At 35.5% G+C, this 14,438-nt stretch overlaps 1 protein-coding gene across 1 annotated transcript in view; it reads right to left on the bottom strand.

Moving 5' to 3' along the window:
• Nucleotides 1–14,438, bottom strand: part of LOC148956203 (RUN domain-containing protein 1) — a 134,517-nt gene that overhangs the window by 92,614 nt on the left and 27,465 nt on the right. The window contains exons 4-5 of the mRNA XM_089094487.1: nt 8,765–8,921; nt 5,601–5,695 (exon numbers count right to left, since the gene is read on the bottom strand). Of these exons, the coding sequence (XP_088950613.1) occupies nt 5,601–5,695; nt 8,765–8,921 (252 nt within the window). The remainder of the gene's footprint in view (nt 1–5,600; nt 5,696–8,764; nt 8,922–14,438) is intronic.

Below are 14,438 nucleotides of genomic sequence, written 5' to 3'. Positions count from 1 at the left end.
TTATCAGCATTAAGAATCACTGCTTCTCTTAGATTACTATTATTTATTAAAAAACATATTAAACAAATTATTACAATAGCATTAAAATGGGACTTCATAGATGCTTAAAATCAGTAAATAAAACAAGTTTTTTTTTTCAACTGACAGTAAGGAGCAACATCAAAACCTAAAACTAACGGAAATTATTACTTATATGAGGGATGGGGGGGACCTTCTCCTCAATACCTCGCTCTTTACGCTAAAGTTTTTCTTAGAACATTTAAAATCCTTATTATTCTAATTAAAAGGCCCATGTGTTCCAGGAGTCGTTCTTAAAGAATTCGGACAAAAGGCAAACTTTAGCGTAAAGAGCGAGGTATTGAGGAGAGGGCAGCCCCCCATATAAGTAATAACTTCCATTCGTTATAATTTTTTATGTTGCTCCTTACTTTTAGTTGGAAAAACTTATTTTTTATTTAATTTCTGATCGTTTTTGGGAATTCTGGCTCCTCTTCCATTGAAAATTCCTTCTCCCAGCAGACAATCCCTCCCTGGAAAGTGACTCCTACGTAAAATATCCCCCCCCCCCGCTATAAAAATTCCTCTCAGACAATTCCATTCTAGCTGAAAATTCCCCGTGAAAAATTTCTTTCGGACGGTTCCAGGTGAAAACTTTTCTTAGCGCACTTTCATTTGAAAAGATTATCTTTTAAATCATGCCGAAATCCCCTCCTCCGTGGAAAAGTTTTCCTGCAAATAACCCTCCTCCCAGTAAAAAGTTACTCCCGAAGAAAATTCCCTCTGGGGAATCTATCCCTTGAAAAACTCCCCTATGGCGAATTTCTCCCGTAAAAAATCCCCCCTGCTACGGGAAGATACTCTAGAAAACTCCAACCCATTAAAAATTTCCCCCGGGATAATTCCCCTTAACATCTGCACATGTAAAACTGAGTCGGCAAAAAGAAAAGAAAACCGTATAGGAAGTCTGGCAAATTCAGGAATTCTCCCCCAGTCAAAAATTTCCCCTGGAAAGCTTATCCCCCCCCCCAAAAAAAAAATCTTCCATTCCCACGGAAAACTCTCCCCGTAGAAAATCCCCCAAGTAGAAAATTCACCCTCCTCCCACCCTGCAAATGTCTACATACTTCCAAAAAACAAACACTATACGTAAACAATGGGCAAAATTTACAACTTGAATACCTTTCCCCAGGGACTGTGGTGGGTCATGTTATCTTCAAAGGCATAGTTATTGGGCCTTTCAGCTATGCTGAACAAAATGGTTATCTGAAAATTTTGATCAGAAGACTTTGAGAAAAAAGAGTATGGGAGGGGGGGGGTAATTGCCCTTCAATCTTTTTGGGCACTTAAAAAGGGCACTGGAGCTTTCAATTTCCGTTCAAATGAGCCCTTGCCCGATATTCTAGGACTATTGGTTCGACACGATCCCCCCTGGGGAAAAAAAAAATATACAAGCATCCGTGATCTTTCTTTTGGTAGAAAATACAAAATTACACATTTTTGCAGATGGGAGTTTGAAACTTCTACCTTAGGGTTCTCGGATACGCTGAATCTGATGATGTGATTTTCATTTAGATCCCTTGACTTTTAGAGTGTGTTTCTCCCTTTTTTTAAAACAGGCAAATTTTTTCAGGCGCGTAGCTTTTGATGGATAACACTAAACTAAATGAATTTTAGATATTGGAATCACCATAACAAGCCAATTCTTTTGACATATCTATATATATCAAAACCCTGTTTTTTTAGAGTTTCAGTTACTATTGAGCCGTGTCACTCCTTACTTACAGTTCATTACCACGAACTGTTCGATTCTTAGAACAGCCTATAATTAATCCCTTTATGAGCTACCGACTATAAATTTTCCTTATCTCTTCTTTTGAAGAGTACAATTTCTTTTGTCTTATTTTCTATTGTTTCTGTTCACTATAGATTATAACGGGAATGTTGAAGTTAGGAAGAAGGAAAGGAAATCCACTTAGGCAATGATTGGCTATTAGTACAATCTATTTGTGGGCCAATTGATCAAATCGAGGAGAATGACGTGGTCCGTCAACTAGGAATGAAATGCACATCCAAATTTTCTCCAACAAAAAAGGCGTAAGAAGTCCTTGAGAAAAAAAAGGAACTTCGATATTTTAGAAAGGTATACTATAGCAAAGGTAGTAGTCTACGAATTTATTCAAAGTTTAGTAGGTAGCTATTCAGCTCTTCAACCGTTTGAACTGTTTTATTGGGGACGAACAACAGTTAAAACTTTTCAATAATAGCTCCAATTCTAGACAGCGACTTGGCGAGGAGCGGAGGGAGATACCGGGTACAGATTACTTCCAAAACATGAATTGCTGTAGAAAATATTTGCTGTGTTTTTTTTTGCATATTTTAAGAGTAATTGCCGTCCCAGCTCCCAAGAATATAGCCCAGATGTGGTCTCTGATTTTGAAGGAAATTAGCAATTAGCGTAACATTATTAATTTCATTCCATTTTTTGCTTTTACATCTTATTTGGACAATTTTTGGGTTGACTTTCAAAATTAGTAACTCTCAAAGACTTATTTAGTAACGTAGCCAAACTGTGTAAAAATAGGTAACCACTACTTTCTAATCTGATGCATAAAAGGTAAATAGGAAAAGAATACGGCATTGGACTTTACAGTCCCTACCGGCGGTGCTGATCTCCGTTTCTTTACCCTTCAGACAGGAAGTGTAATGGGGGGGGGGCCAACCTCTCTGTGCTTTCGCACACCCTTCCTGTTTACCTTCCCCAGATTTCTCCAGGTACCCATTTAAAGCTGGGTAGACTCTGGCTGAGCTTACAGAGTCATGCCACTGACCCCCGTACAAAACCAAATAATTGAGTACACTGGGATTCGAACCCTCGTCTTCTCGGACAAAGGATGCTAAATCCAAGATGCATAAAACAAACACGAAAAACTGCACATAATATAAAAGAAAATTAAAAACCTTAGAAAAAGAAAAATCAAATTAGGCGGAAGGAATGCAATTTTGACGGCTGGAGGGAAGAACCCCTTCAGAAATCAATTCTTCCTGGTAGAGACACACAAAACAGAGATGCAAATACATTGCAGCTGTCAAAGAATGCGACAATGTGTTTAAAACCTAACCGTTAAAGGCTAAAAAATACTACCATGAATAAAGACAAATTATATTTCTAGCTTCCTTTATACTATTAAAAAAAAATGAAAAAAATGGCATTAAATAGAATGCCTCCCTAAAAAGCTTTTCTAAAGAGGGAGAGTTATTAAAGCTCAGCGCTACAGGAGAAGCACTAGAAAATCTAGCTTTTCCAGTTTATCAGTAAAGGGATGCAATAAAGAATAATGGTTGAACGCAGATTAACCGTCTACAAGTCGTGAACTTCGAACATGCTTTTATTTTGTTTCTATAGCGAAGACTGTCCCAGAGGGTCTTAGAAAACGGGAAACAATTTAAAGAAAATAAACTATTTTCATTAAATCATAATTTTTACAATTTTGTTGAACCTCAACAGGCTTAATAATTACAAAAACTCAATATGTTACAAATCTTGTTACAAAAAATACATATATATACATTTTGACATCCCTGAAAAAATGTTTTCCATATGACTATAATTACATGAAATTATACAACAATATCTATATAAATTATATAAAATATAATTATATAAAAAGCTAAAAAATATTCTTATTTCATTTCTTTTAAGGAGATCGCTGAACTAATTAAAAAAAAAATAGTAGCCAATTGACTGTTTATTAGAAAACGTGGTTTTTATCATCTAAATAGCTCCTTTGTGCAAAAAGTGGTCATACAATGTACTCTAAAAAACAAGAAACTATGAAACGCCAAGGAAAATTCGGACCCCAGTAAATCATTACGAGTATGATACCATGATACTCGCATGATACTCACATTTGATATGATATTTGCAAAGTGATCATGACATTTTAATACTATGACAATTTAATCCCACAATTAACAAAAGACTTACGATAAATTCTTGCCTGCAAGTTGAAAAAATTTCAACTTTTTCTTGAACATTTAAAATTTCTCAGGACTAGAAGGGGACATTAGTTATTCCCCTCCATATAAAATGCAGTAGAATATTTGCATCAATTAATAGCACATATTAATATAACATATGTATCTTTTAAACTTACGGAGAGGATCATAAGCATTTTATATGATGGTACTTGGTACTATCATATGATAGTAATGGCTTGGCAAGGAAAAGAGAGAACTCTCGTATTAACCTTATAGGTAGCTCTTCAGGAAAAGAGCTACTGGATGGACACAACTTGTTCAGCTCATTGAAAACTTGATACTCAACTATTTCGATTTCACCTTCGTCAGGGCATATTGACAGTAGATTCTCTATTTCAGTGTTAGTTGGGGCAGGAAAGGATGTACAAATGTCAGTAAAGTAATTGTTGACGTCATTTGCACTCACGAGTGACCCATCATCGTTCAGAATACGGATACTGGATGATACTGTTTTTCCAGCAATCTGCCTCACTAGACGGTGCCATTTACGGGGATCCTTTTTTATTTCAGTGTCCAAAAGGGATTTTCCGAAGGACTTTCTTGCCTCGCGACAAAGGCTAACGATTTTGTTTCTTAATAATCGTAACGACGTTGCGTCACCACTTGACTGCCTTACAGAGGTTTTTTCACGAATCAGCTGTTTTATTTTTGGAGTGATCCAGGGCTTGTCAGATTCGCTCACGACAAATTGCTTTTCCAGGAAAACTTCTAAGTATTTCTCATAGAGTAGGGACTGAAATATTTCTGCTTTCCTGTTGACATCGCTTTCGTTGTATACTTCGCTGAAGCAGTGAGTACCGACCCACATTCCGTACGTATTAATAGCAGACTTCGTGATAGGTCTCCGGAGTACTTTTATTTTCTTAAGCTTCCTGATTTCACTTTTTGCCTCTCTATTTCAGTGTTAGTTGGGGCAGGAAAGGATGTACAAATGTCAGTAAAGTAATTGTTGACGTCATTTGCACTCACGAGTGACCCATCATCGTTCAGAATACGGATACTGGATGATACTGTTGACGTATCATCTAATTAAAGCTGATATTAATTAAAGCTGATAGTAAAAATACTTTATATGATAGTAAAAATTGATTCAAGCTGAATTCATTGAACAAAAAATCATTTATCTCTACGAAACTAAGTTAATCAAACAGTTTGTGGTAACGAACTGTAAGTAAGGAGCGACCCGGCTCAATGGTAACCGAAACTCTAAAAAACAGAAAAAATCAGATTTTAATGCTGATTTCAAATATAAAAGTTTCATCAAGTTTAGTCTTACCCATCAAAAGTTACGCACCTGAGAAAATTTGGCTGATTTTCGAAAAAAGGGGGAAAGACCCTCTAAAAGTTATAGAACCTTAATGAAAATTACACCATCATATCTTTTAAACTTAGGGAGAGGATCATAAGCATATTTAAATATCACAAGCAAGTGTGAGTATCACTTATTGTGATATTTTCGGATCATAGTAACACCCCTAACGAAAAATATTTGTGAATGCGAGTTAAAGAGCCAACATTGACAGAAACATAGTCATTCTACCACTAATCATAAATAGAGTTACCTGCGCTAATGCGTTGTTCACTTGACACTTCAGTTCTTCTGGGGACAATTTATCGATGTTGTCCACGTTTAAATTCATTCTCGTCCGTAGTTCCTCTGTAAGAACAAAAAATAACGATTGATTAAATCACAATGTAACGAGTATAAATTGAATTTCTTATTGAACTTCTTGTAAAGTTCTTATCTGAATTTCTTATAGGAATTTCTTATAGAAATTCAATAAATTGAAATTTAACGAGTCAAATACGAGTAAATACGAGTCAAAAAAATTTAAATTATCTTATACATTATTTTTTCTCAATCTATCTTTCTTTTTTTGTCTCTTGTTTCCCTTACGTCACATTTTTTCTTTTCTTTCAGTTTTAATCTTTTTTTGCTCTTTCCTTTTTTATTTCACTTTGATCTTTATCCTTTAATTTTTCTTTTCCCTAAAATTTATCTCTTCGGCTCTCCTTTTTTCAAATTATGGAGTATATTCACTCATAACCAGCACGTGTATTATTCAAAGTTCGTAATAAAGGTACATTTGACACTACTATGAATAATTTACAGCAAAACTTATTCAAACTTAAGTGCTCTTAGCTGTTTTTAAAAGTTTCCCTGTAATTATGCAGTTAAGTTTGAGATTCGAATACTTCACTCTTTGCCAGATTTTTCTTTTTCCATACATTTCATAATTGATATTTCGCTAAATGCTGTTATAAGGTAACCCATGCTCTTCCGTCCCCAAGTTGTTGTCTCAATGAAAATGAAAGTTAAAAAAAATATATTTATTAAAAAAAAAACACAATCAATCGTAATAACGATTTCGAAAAGTACGACTTAATTATAATGAAGATTATAAAAAATATAACATTGGTCCACGCTTTTTTTACACAACTTCTTTTGAAACTTCCCCATCCCCGGTCAACTTTCTAAGCTTAAACGACGTATCTATTTTAAGAAACTAGGTTGGAATAATGAGAATTATAATTACCATATGGTAATTGTGATGGTAGAATTATGGAAGTTATGGTAGAAACTAGGATGGAATAATGAGAATTATGGTAAGGTGTAGTCCTCTAACCTAGTAAGTAGTAAAGCTGTTCTCACTCTAAGCAAAAAGGTGCCTGTATTTTGGGAGACTGAGTTGAAATAATGAGAAAAGTAGTGAAGCCCTCTGGCGTAGTAACCACTAAAACTGTGGCAACATATACAGTTGCTGAAACGTTTAGGGTTGGTTTATATTTCGACACTGTGGTGCCGATTTAAAAGTTAGAAGATTTGGTAAATGAAAAGCCACCGCGACTATCTAAGTTTTGATTTTCAAGTATTTTCTAGTTTTATAGGGAAGAGTCTTATATCAGAATAAATAATGTATTTCTAATTCACTTGAACGTTTGACTCAGTCAGAAAAATGAAAAAAGGTTCAACTGTTCTAAGGAAAATTAAATTGCGCTTCCCGTGGAGGGGGTCAAAACATAAAAAGAACCTCATTACAATTCAAGCAAATCAATTAACAATCGAAAAGATCTAAGCGAGTTTCGACTTTTCTTGGGGTAGGGTTAGTCTTTTAGACTAATCTTACGGAATATTCTCACTCTGCTTTTAACTTCACAAAACAAGGTCAGGCTAATAGGAGAGTGTCTATTCTCTGTGTTAAGGTGTGCATAACAAAGCCCCTAATGCCAATGGGGATATCTGGTGTCATTTCGTAAATTAGATAAGTTACCTCTAGAATCCTCTAGTAGGTAAGTATCAGTTGACGCTTTTACTTTGCAAAAGGACGACGAAGCCGGCCTTATAGTTCCGACCCCTTAAATAAGGATAAGTATGGAGTACCGGATGATTTTTTCAAGGATTTGAGATCCCAAAATTACATACCAAAGTGATAATGTCACTAATGTCACAAATCTGTCAGGGCGCAGGAGACCCCCCCTCCATGTTAAGACGCGTCTTCAATACAAGTGAGGGCACTGATAGCACAAAATGCAGTCCTTTCACAAAAGGCATTCGAAACTGGCCATGAATGGCACTGCACTTTCGTTTTCTTACCCTCAATGTGATTCTATCCCACTTTCAAGGGCTGATGGCTAGCATATACTCTGCGGATGAAGGATTACAGATTACCAAAGATCGACATTTTCAGCCAACCTTCTATGGCCAATCTAGAAAAGGACCAAAGCGGGGCGTACTCGAATAGGGTGGGAGGAGGTCGAAAGGAAAGATTCAAGGAAAACAGAACTTCTTGAAACGGTGCAAAGAGAGAGCCTTTGAAAAGATATGGATGGGGGAAGAGCGTATGTAGCTAGGTTGACCTCAGATGGCTTGGTGCTGCTGTGACCTGTTAGTAGTAGCAGCAGCAGCAAAAAAATCCTTCATAAAAAGTTTAAAACCAAATTTACGCTATCCTACAAACCCACAAAAATTTCAAGTACGTAACTGTTATGAAAACAATACCATCGGTTCAGTTTCACTTCTCAAATCTCTGGATCATATCCCACAATCGCTTCTTCTCCAACACTATTAATATACTCATGCTAATTGGAATGTAAAGGTACATCCTCCAGAAGGCTACCAAACAGTTTTCAGGTCAGGGGGGAAGGATTGCCCCTATTCCCTTTTGTACAGATACATTCATCTTTCATAATTTTAATTATTTTAAATCTATGTAGCACTAATATTTTAAAGCTATTGATTCAGTCATGTAAATTCTAATTACAGCTTGAAGCTGGAGATAACCAAAAATCCTATGGACTCGAATTTGAAGTTTAGTCAACAAGTTTATTAATTTCACTTAAGGCCTGGATTATGAACCTAAGAAGTTAAGTCTGTTAATATACATTTTTTTCTCTGTATTTTACAAATAAGCTACTTTAATTACGACTAAAAATAAGAAGAATAAAAATAAAACAAATTGTATGCTCGAGTCGTTAATAAACCAGTAACTTATCGATAATGAAGTTCTGCCTTTCCATAACTAGTACGCGGTGATAGGCTGTTAAAACTAGAAATAATAACCATAATATAATAACAATAATATATAAATAAGGCTATATAATACTAACCAAAACATTTTTTTTTGTATTTTATAAACACACTAATTATGACTAAACACAGCTTTACGACGAAGAATAAATCGAAACAAAGACGTTTCGTTGAGTCGTTACTGAGCACATAACTTACCAATAATGAATTTCTGCCTTTCCATAACTAGCATTTGCGGGGGCCCAGCATCACCTGATTCATATGCAAACTGCTCTAAGTCTTGAAGCTGAGCTTTTAATTGTTCCATGAGCTCTTGCTGTTTCTCTTTCTGGAAAGCCAGTCGCTGTTCTTGATCCTAAAAAAATAAAATCTATGATCAGGGCCATTTCCAGAGGGTTTACCCGATTTGAACCCCCCCCCCCCCCAAAAAAAAACAAAAAAAAAACACACATTGATATATTTCCTTGTCGTTGATTAAAGCAGTAACTTGACCAGCTCTAATGCATCAATTACAAATTCTTCTGATGGTTGTCAACATCGTTAGGAAAAATCTTTTGTAACTCTTTAGTTGAAATATTCCTCCCGGAAATGCATACATTTAGATATCTTTCTTTGAAGTTGTAGGTTGATTTTGTCAGTCAATAGCTACTTGTAATCTCTCTTATTTGAGGAAGTATTTATGAGAAGTTAGTCAGTCACAAGAGCAACATAGTTTATTTGATTGGTGGAAATCATTGGACCAGAACATAAAAGCCAAGGATGACTTGCTTAAATTCTATCAGGATACGAGTGTTTGCCTTAAGAGGTGTAAGGCAAGTCCTGATTCTGGCTGAAGGCGAATAGTGAACACTAAACAAACAGATATTCACAACAAAAACCTAAATATTTGGCATCACACTTTTAAATGGTGGACTGATCTAATATGGGGGGAGGGGAGAGAGCGTCGTCAATTTCTTAGTGCTATTCTTTCGCTTAAAACCCGCAAAAATTAATATTAATGTGTGGAAACGAAAGTTTTTCTTTAAAATCGATTTTTACAAACAGGTTTTCCGGTTATCTCACCTACCTACTAGACAATCTAATATGTTGCTTATATCCCCTCCCTAAACTACTGTTGTAAAATTACCGTAAAATAAAAACCCGGTCAGTAAAATTGGTAAGATAAGCAATTCCCTAGGGTGAATTGCTGTTTTAGAGTTGCCCTGTAGCTTGAAGACCAGTTGAGCATTTTTCAGCTTTCGGTGAGAATTTTTAAAGATTCTGGTTTTCCTAGGTTCAAAAAGGTAATACCCCTCGTCTATTTTGAAAACTAATAGGTAGAAATTTTCTTAACGTAAATGAATTCAAGTTTAGTTAAAATACTATTTAGTTTAGGGCACATAAATTTGATTTATGCTCATTTTACTTATTTCTAATAAATAGTGTTTGATTAGGGTCTAAAGGAGGGGCTAGTTTGGGCCCAATCCCCAGACACTTCAAAATTCTTTGAATTTCTTGGCACTCCCTAATCAAATCATCCAGTATTTTTTTTTACATTCGTCCTCTCCCTTCCCAGGAAAAAAAAAACCGTCCATGACTTCCAATTTAGTTCTTCTTTATGATATTATCTTCTACAAACACACTCATTCATCAGCGGTAAAAAAAAAAAAAAAAAAAAAAAAAAAAAAAAAAAAAAAAAAAAACGCCGAATGTGTCCCCTTCCATTTCCTTCCGCTTCCATCTCGGCGTAGACGTTAAATAAACAATAGTTATTTTGCCCCCTCGTTTATTGTTTTGAACTAATAAGCAATTAGCACTGGTCTCGTTGTTAAATGTCTACTGAGATAAACGGTTCAAGGAACGACAGTGGAAGCCACCCGAGAGGCAACAGATTCTCTCACTCATGCCTTATTAAGCTTTCATAGTCTTTAATATATACTTTAGGGAGTAAATAACCACCTAACCGCAGTTACTGGTTCCATGGTAGTAGCTGCCATTCTCTTGAAACTGGGTGGGTATGGTCTTTATCTAGTTCAGGGGTTGTTTTTGTTTTCACCATAGAGGCATTGGCACTTTTTCCTCAGGGTGAGGCGCACTGTGGCGTTTCGTGGGGCAAGATTGTGGCAATGTGTCACAGCTTTTTAGATCCTAGAGCTGAAAACACCAAAGTTTAACAAACTCCTGAAAAGGGAGAAAATATCAAAGCAATTACAAAAAGAGTTAAATTTTTAGCTTAGATGATTGGAGCGTCGGAATCCTTGTAGCAACGCCAAAATGAAGAAGGCAAAGACTTGAAGGATGTTTGACTTGAAGAATAAAAAAAAAATTAGTCAAGTCAGAGTATTTAAGGAAAACTTCCCACGAGATTTATCAACAAACTTGAGAATTAAAACTAAAAAGGTGCAGAATATGAATTTCTGTTACTCAAGGAGAAAGAACTATTTTTTTTTCACGGTGTTTATTGCCCTATTACTCGGTAAAGGCCCATTCACAATAACATTTAACTAATTATTGATATTTATCTAGTGCTGATTTGAGCCAGCCAGAAATTTCTATGAAAAATCTGATTGGATCAAATTACTGCTAGCTTAAATCAAACAGTAAAGTATCAATGTGAATGGACCTTGACAACAGGAGGTAAAAATTCAAAGCTTTTTCTCGTTATGGGAATCATAAGACGGAGAATAAAGTTCCTTTGAAGTTTTCAAAACTTCCAGTAATTTTCCCAAAAAGAAATATCTTCTTCTTTTCTAGCCAACAAAACACTATAAATAAGAAACAAACGAAAATAAATAAGAAACTGTCTTAGCTCCGAAATTAAACTTATTTGGGATCATGTAATGTCAAGCTCTTGTAGAACATAGATTTATCTCTTCGAGAACCGGAGATCAAAATTATGCTTCTCTTCTAGATTTCCAAGAAATAAATCAGGAGAAGTACCAAATTCCTGTTTTTTTCTCTCTCTCTAATTTTCTAATTTTTTTTAGTATTCGAATACATGTCCCGGGACTAGACTGAAAGAAGGCCAATTGCGACCCAGCTCATAGGTTGGTGGTGTGCGATTTTATCAGAATATCTACAAAAAGTTTTCGGACCTGAAATGAATTTGCTAGGAAGTCAGAATAAAATGTCTAAGTTTTGCTTTTTGGGTGTCCGGAACCAAATTAACCTCAATGGAAGGGATTCTCTAGATTCTTACCATCAGGCCATCTATCAGAAAATATTTTCAGATCTCATACAAACTAAGGGGGAGATAAGAGATAGTATCCTAGTTATGTATTTTGGGGATAACGTCAAAGCTTTTTTGTTGTCATATTTGTTATTTAACTTTGTCGTATTTGTAAAAACCCTCGGTATTAGTGCTTTTAGTGCTAAAAAGAGTAAGTTTAATAATATATGTCTATGTCTATGGACGAGAGAAGGGACGGGACCAAAAATTCCTCGTCATCAGAAAATCTACCAGAAGAGGTTGTTACATTTCACCAAGAAAACTTTGGAGGATTTCGCCAAAAAATCCCTCAGGATGAGATAACCTCTTTCTCAATGAAAGTTTACGAGTGTATCTATCAAATCGGCAACCTTGTAAGCCAGTGTCAGGCCTCTGCTGTCGTCATCCCATAAAGAGCGTTACTCCGTTGATTCATTTCGAACATTTCTGAGAGAGATATACTTTCGCGTGCTAACGCGAAAGTATATCGCGAAAGAAAACATAAACGCGAAAGAAAACATAAATGTAGTGAAATATTACTTAAAACCAAAGTACATTTCCAGCTTTAACTCTACGTTGTAAACCAAAGCATTAGTTAAGTGTATCAATAACCTATACGCTGCCAAAACTCTTGTGCCATGAAGTACGATGAGTTAGCCTCCTTCCCATTTGCTAAAGTGTAGGGAGTCCCGTAGGTTTGGTTGGAATTCCGGTCCTCATTTTCATCACAGGCAAGAGGCGTTAAAATTTGGTATCGCTTTTGGCAGGATTGTGAAAACCAAGATCAAGTGTTCCCTTTCATCTTTTTAGAAAGAAAAAAAGGAATATACAGTGCGTCAGTAACCTTAAAGCTAGGTAATCTGATCATGTCCCTGATGAGGCTCTTAAAATTCTAAAGCTGATGCGGAAAAAATATAGACATGTTCTGAGTGGTTGTAGTAAGCGACTGTGGGTATTCCCAAAAAGCTTCCTGGTTTCACTATTACTTTGATTTTTTTGGCTCCCACGATTCGAATTTAGAATCTAGATGACATTATGTTAAAAAACGAGCATCATCCTCTTTTGAATAAACATAGCACGCTCACTGTTTCTAAAAGTGACAGTACACATGCACTCCGGCTTTAAAAGTATCTGGACGGTGCACTATTGATGGAGCATCAGACCCTTTAATCTCAAATGTGCAGTGATACAGGTCGATTTAAAACCTAATTAATTAAACCTAATAGATTAATACAAAACTTAATTAGTTTTGTTCCGATGCAAAAACAATATTTTTTTTCACAAGTTCAAAAATGTTAATTTTTGTAGTAGTTACCGCCTCATTAGTGGCTCTAGTGTTTAAAGTAAGGTTTTGGAAAGTCTTATCCTGCCCAAATTGAAGTATAAGTACGTGCTAGATTACGGACATTTTGATTTCTAAAAGCAAACGAATCGTGCGTTTACTCGGTTGAAGGTTCATTCAACCGCTACTGTCGTTATTTGAACTTTTTGTTACGTTTCCCATTGTTCCGCGGGGATAGTTTTATTTTGTAAAAAATTAAAATTTTCTCATCCTGGCCCTTTCGACATCGTGAATGTAGAGTTTAATAAGTTTAATACGATTACAAATCATTAATTTCAGTTTCTATCATTTAGCAGCATTTACGAGAGCTGTTTGGATTTATTTTGTACTTCCATGTAGTTAGAAGTGAATTTTTTTTTTCTGTATTCTGATTTCCTTTCTTTCTTGTTCCTTACTCTGCTTCTTTTTTACATGCTTGTAAGTGGACAAGAATAACTTGATCTTACTTTAGCCATACAAAGATCTTATTTTTAACAGTGATATTGACGCCTCTCTCCTTTAAAAAATAAATCAGGCACGTTCTCAAATGAAATTCCAGCAATGTCCTTGGTAAACTCCAACGCGGAATTAGTTTGCTGTAACACAAACAATGTTGCTGGAAATGTAAACAACATTAGTATGCTTGAAAACCACTGGAAACACGTTTCATGGTAAAGAATTCGGGAATACGCCGTAATCCCCAATCTTCACATTCAGGATACTTCCTAAAAACCTAGGATATCATATTAGCTCTGAATTCGCGAATGTATGTATTACTGTCTGGAGAGGAGAAAAACCTCAACTCCAAATAAGAATAACTTGTTTTTTTACGGAATTGATAAGAATATCATTTTGACTATCATGAATCGTGATTGGCAAGTAGGTGCGTAAGCAGAAATTTCTTCGGCGGGGGTGGGGAGGGCAAATTTCGAGCAGATAAAATTCGAAAGAAACACGGACTAATTAAAGAAAAGAAATAAGAAAAATCACAAAATATCCAAATTGGGGGAGGGGGTAAATTCAAACAAATTTAGTAACACAGCAGAATTTCGAGCAAATAGCAAGAGTTTTGCCTGGTGTGTTTTATGTTCCCTCAGCAAGTTTTGAATGTTATATATTAATATTTTGATTCAAAATAAATGAAAATCGATAAAAAAAAAAAATTATGAGACCAGCTCACCTTCACCACGGCCCAGGTTCGGCATTTCAAAATTACTCGAACACATAGCGTTCAAAACCCAGGAAACTTTGCCAATGGAAGAGCCATCTACTAGCGATACTTTATTAGTGCAGAGAATTTGCCTTCAGTTGTAGGTAATTTTTTTAATAATTGGTATATTTTTTTCCGGCAGAATGCTATATTT

Source organism: Artemia sp. Qi Xiang Cuo, chromosome 1 (genome assembly GCF_049724085.1).
Source record: "Artemia sp. Qi Xiang Cuo chromosome 1, ASM4972408v1, whole genome shotgun sequence".
Lineage (NCBI taxonomy): Eukaryota > Metazoa > Arthropoda > Branchiopoda > Anostraca > Artemiidae > Artemia > Artemia sp. Qi Xiang Cuo.
The sequence above is the reverse complement of the archived record's forward strand: the minus strand, read 5'-3'. Positions and strand labels throughout refer to the sequence as shown.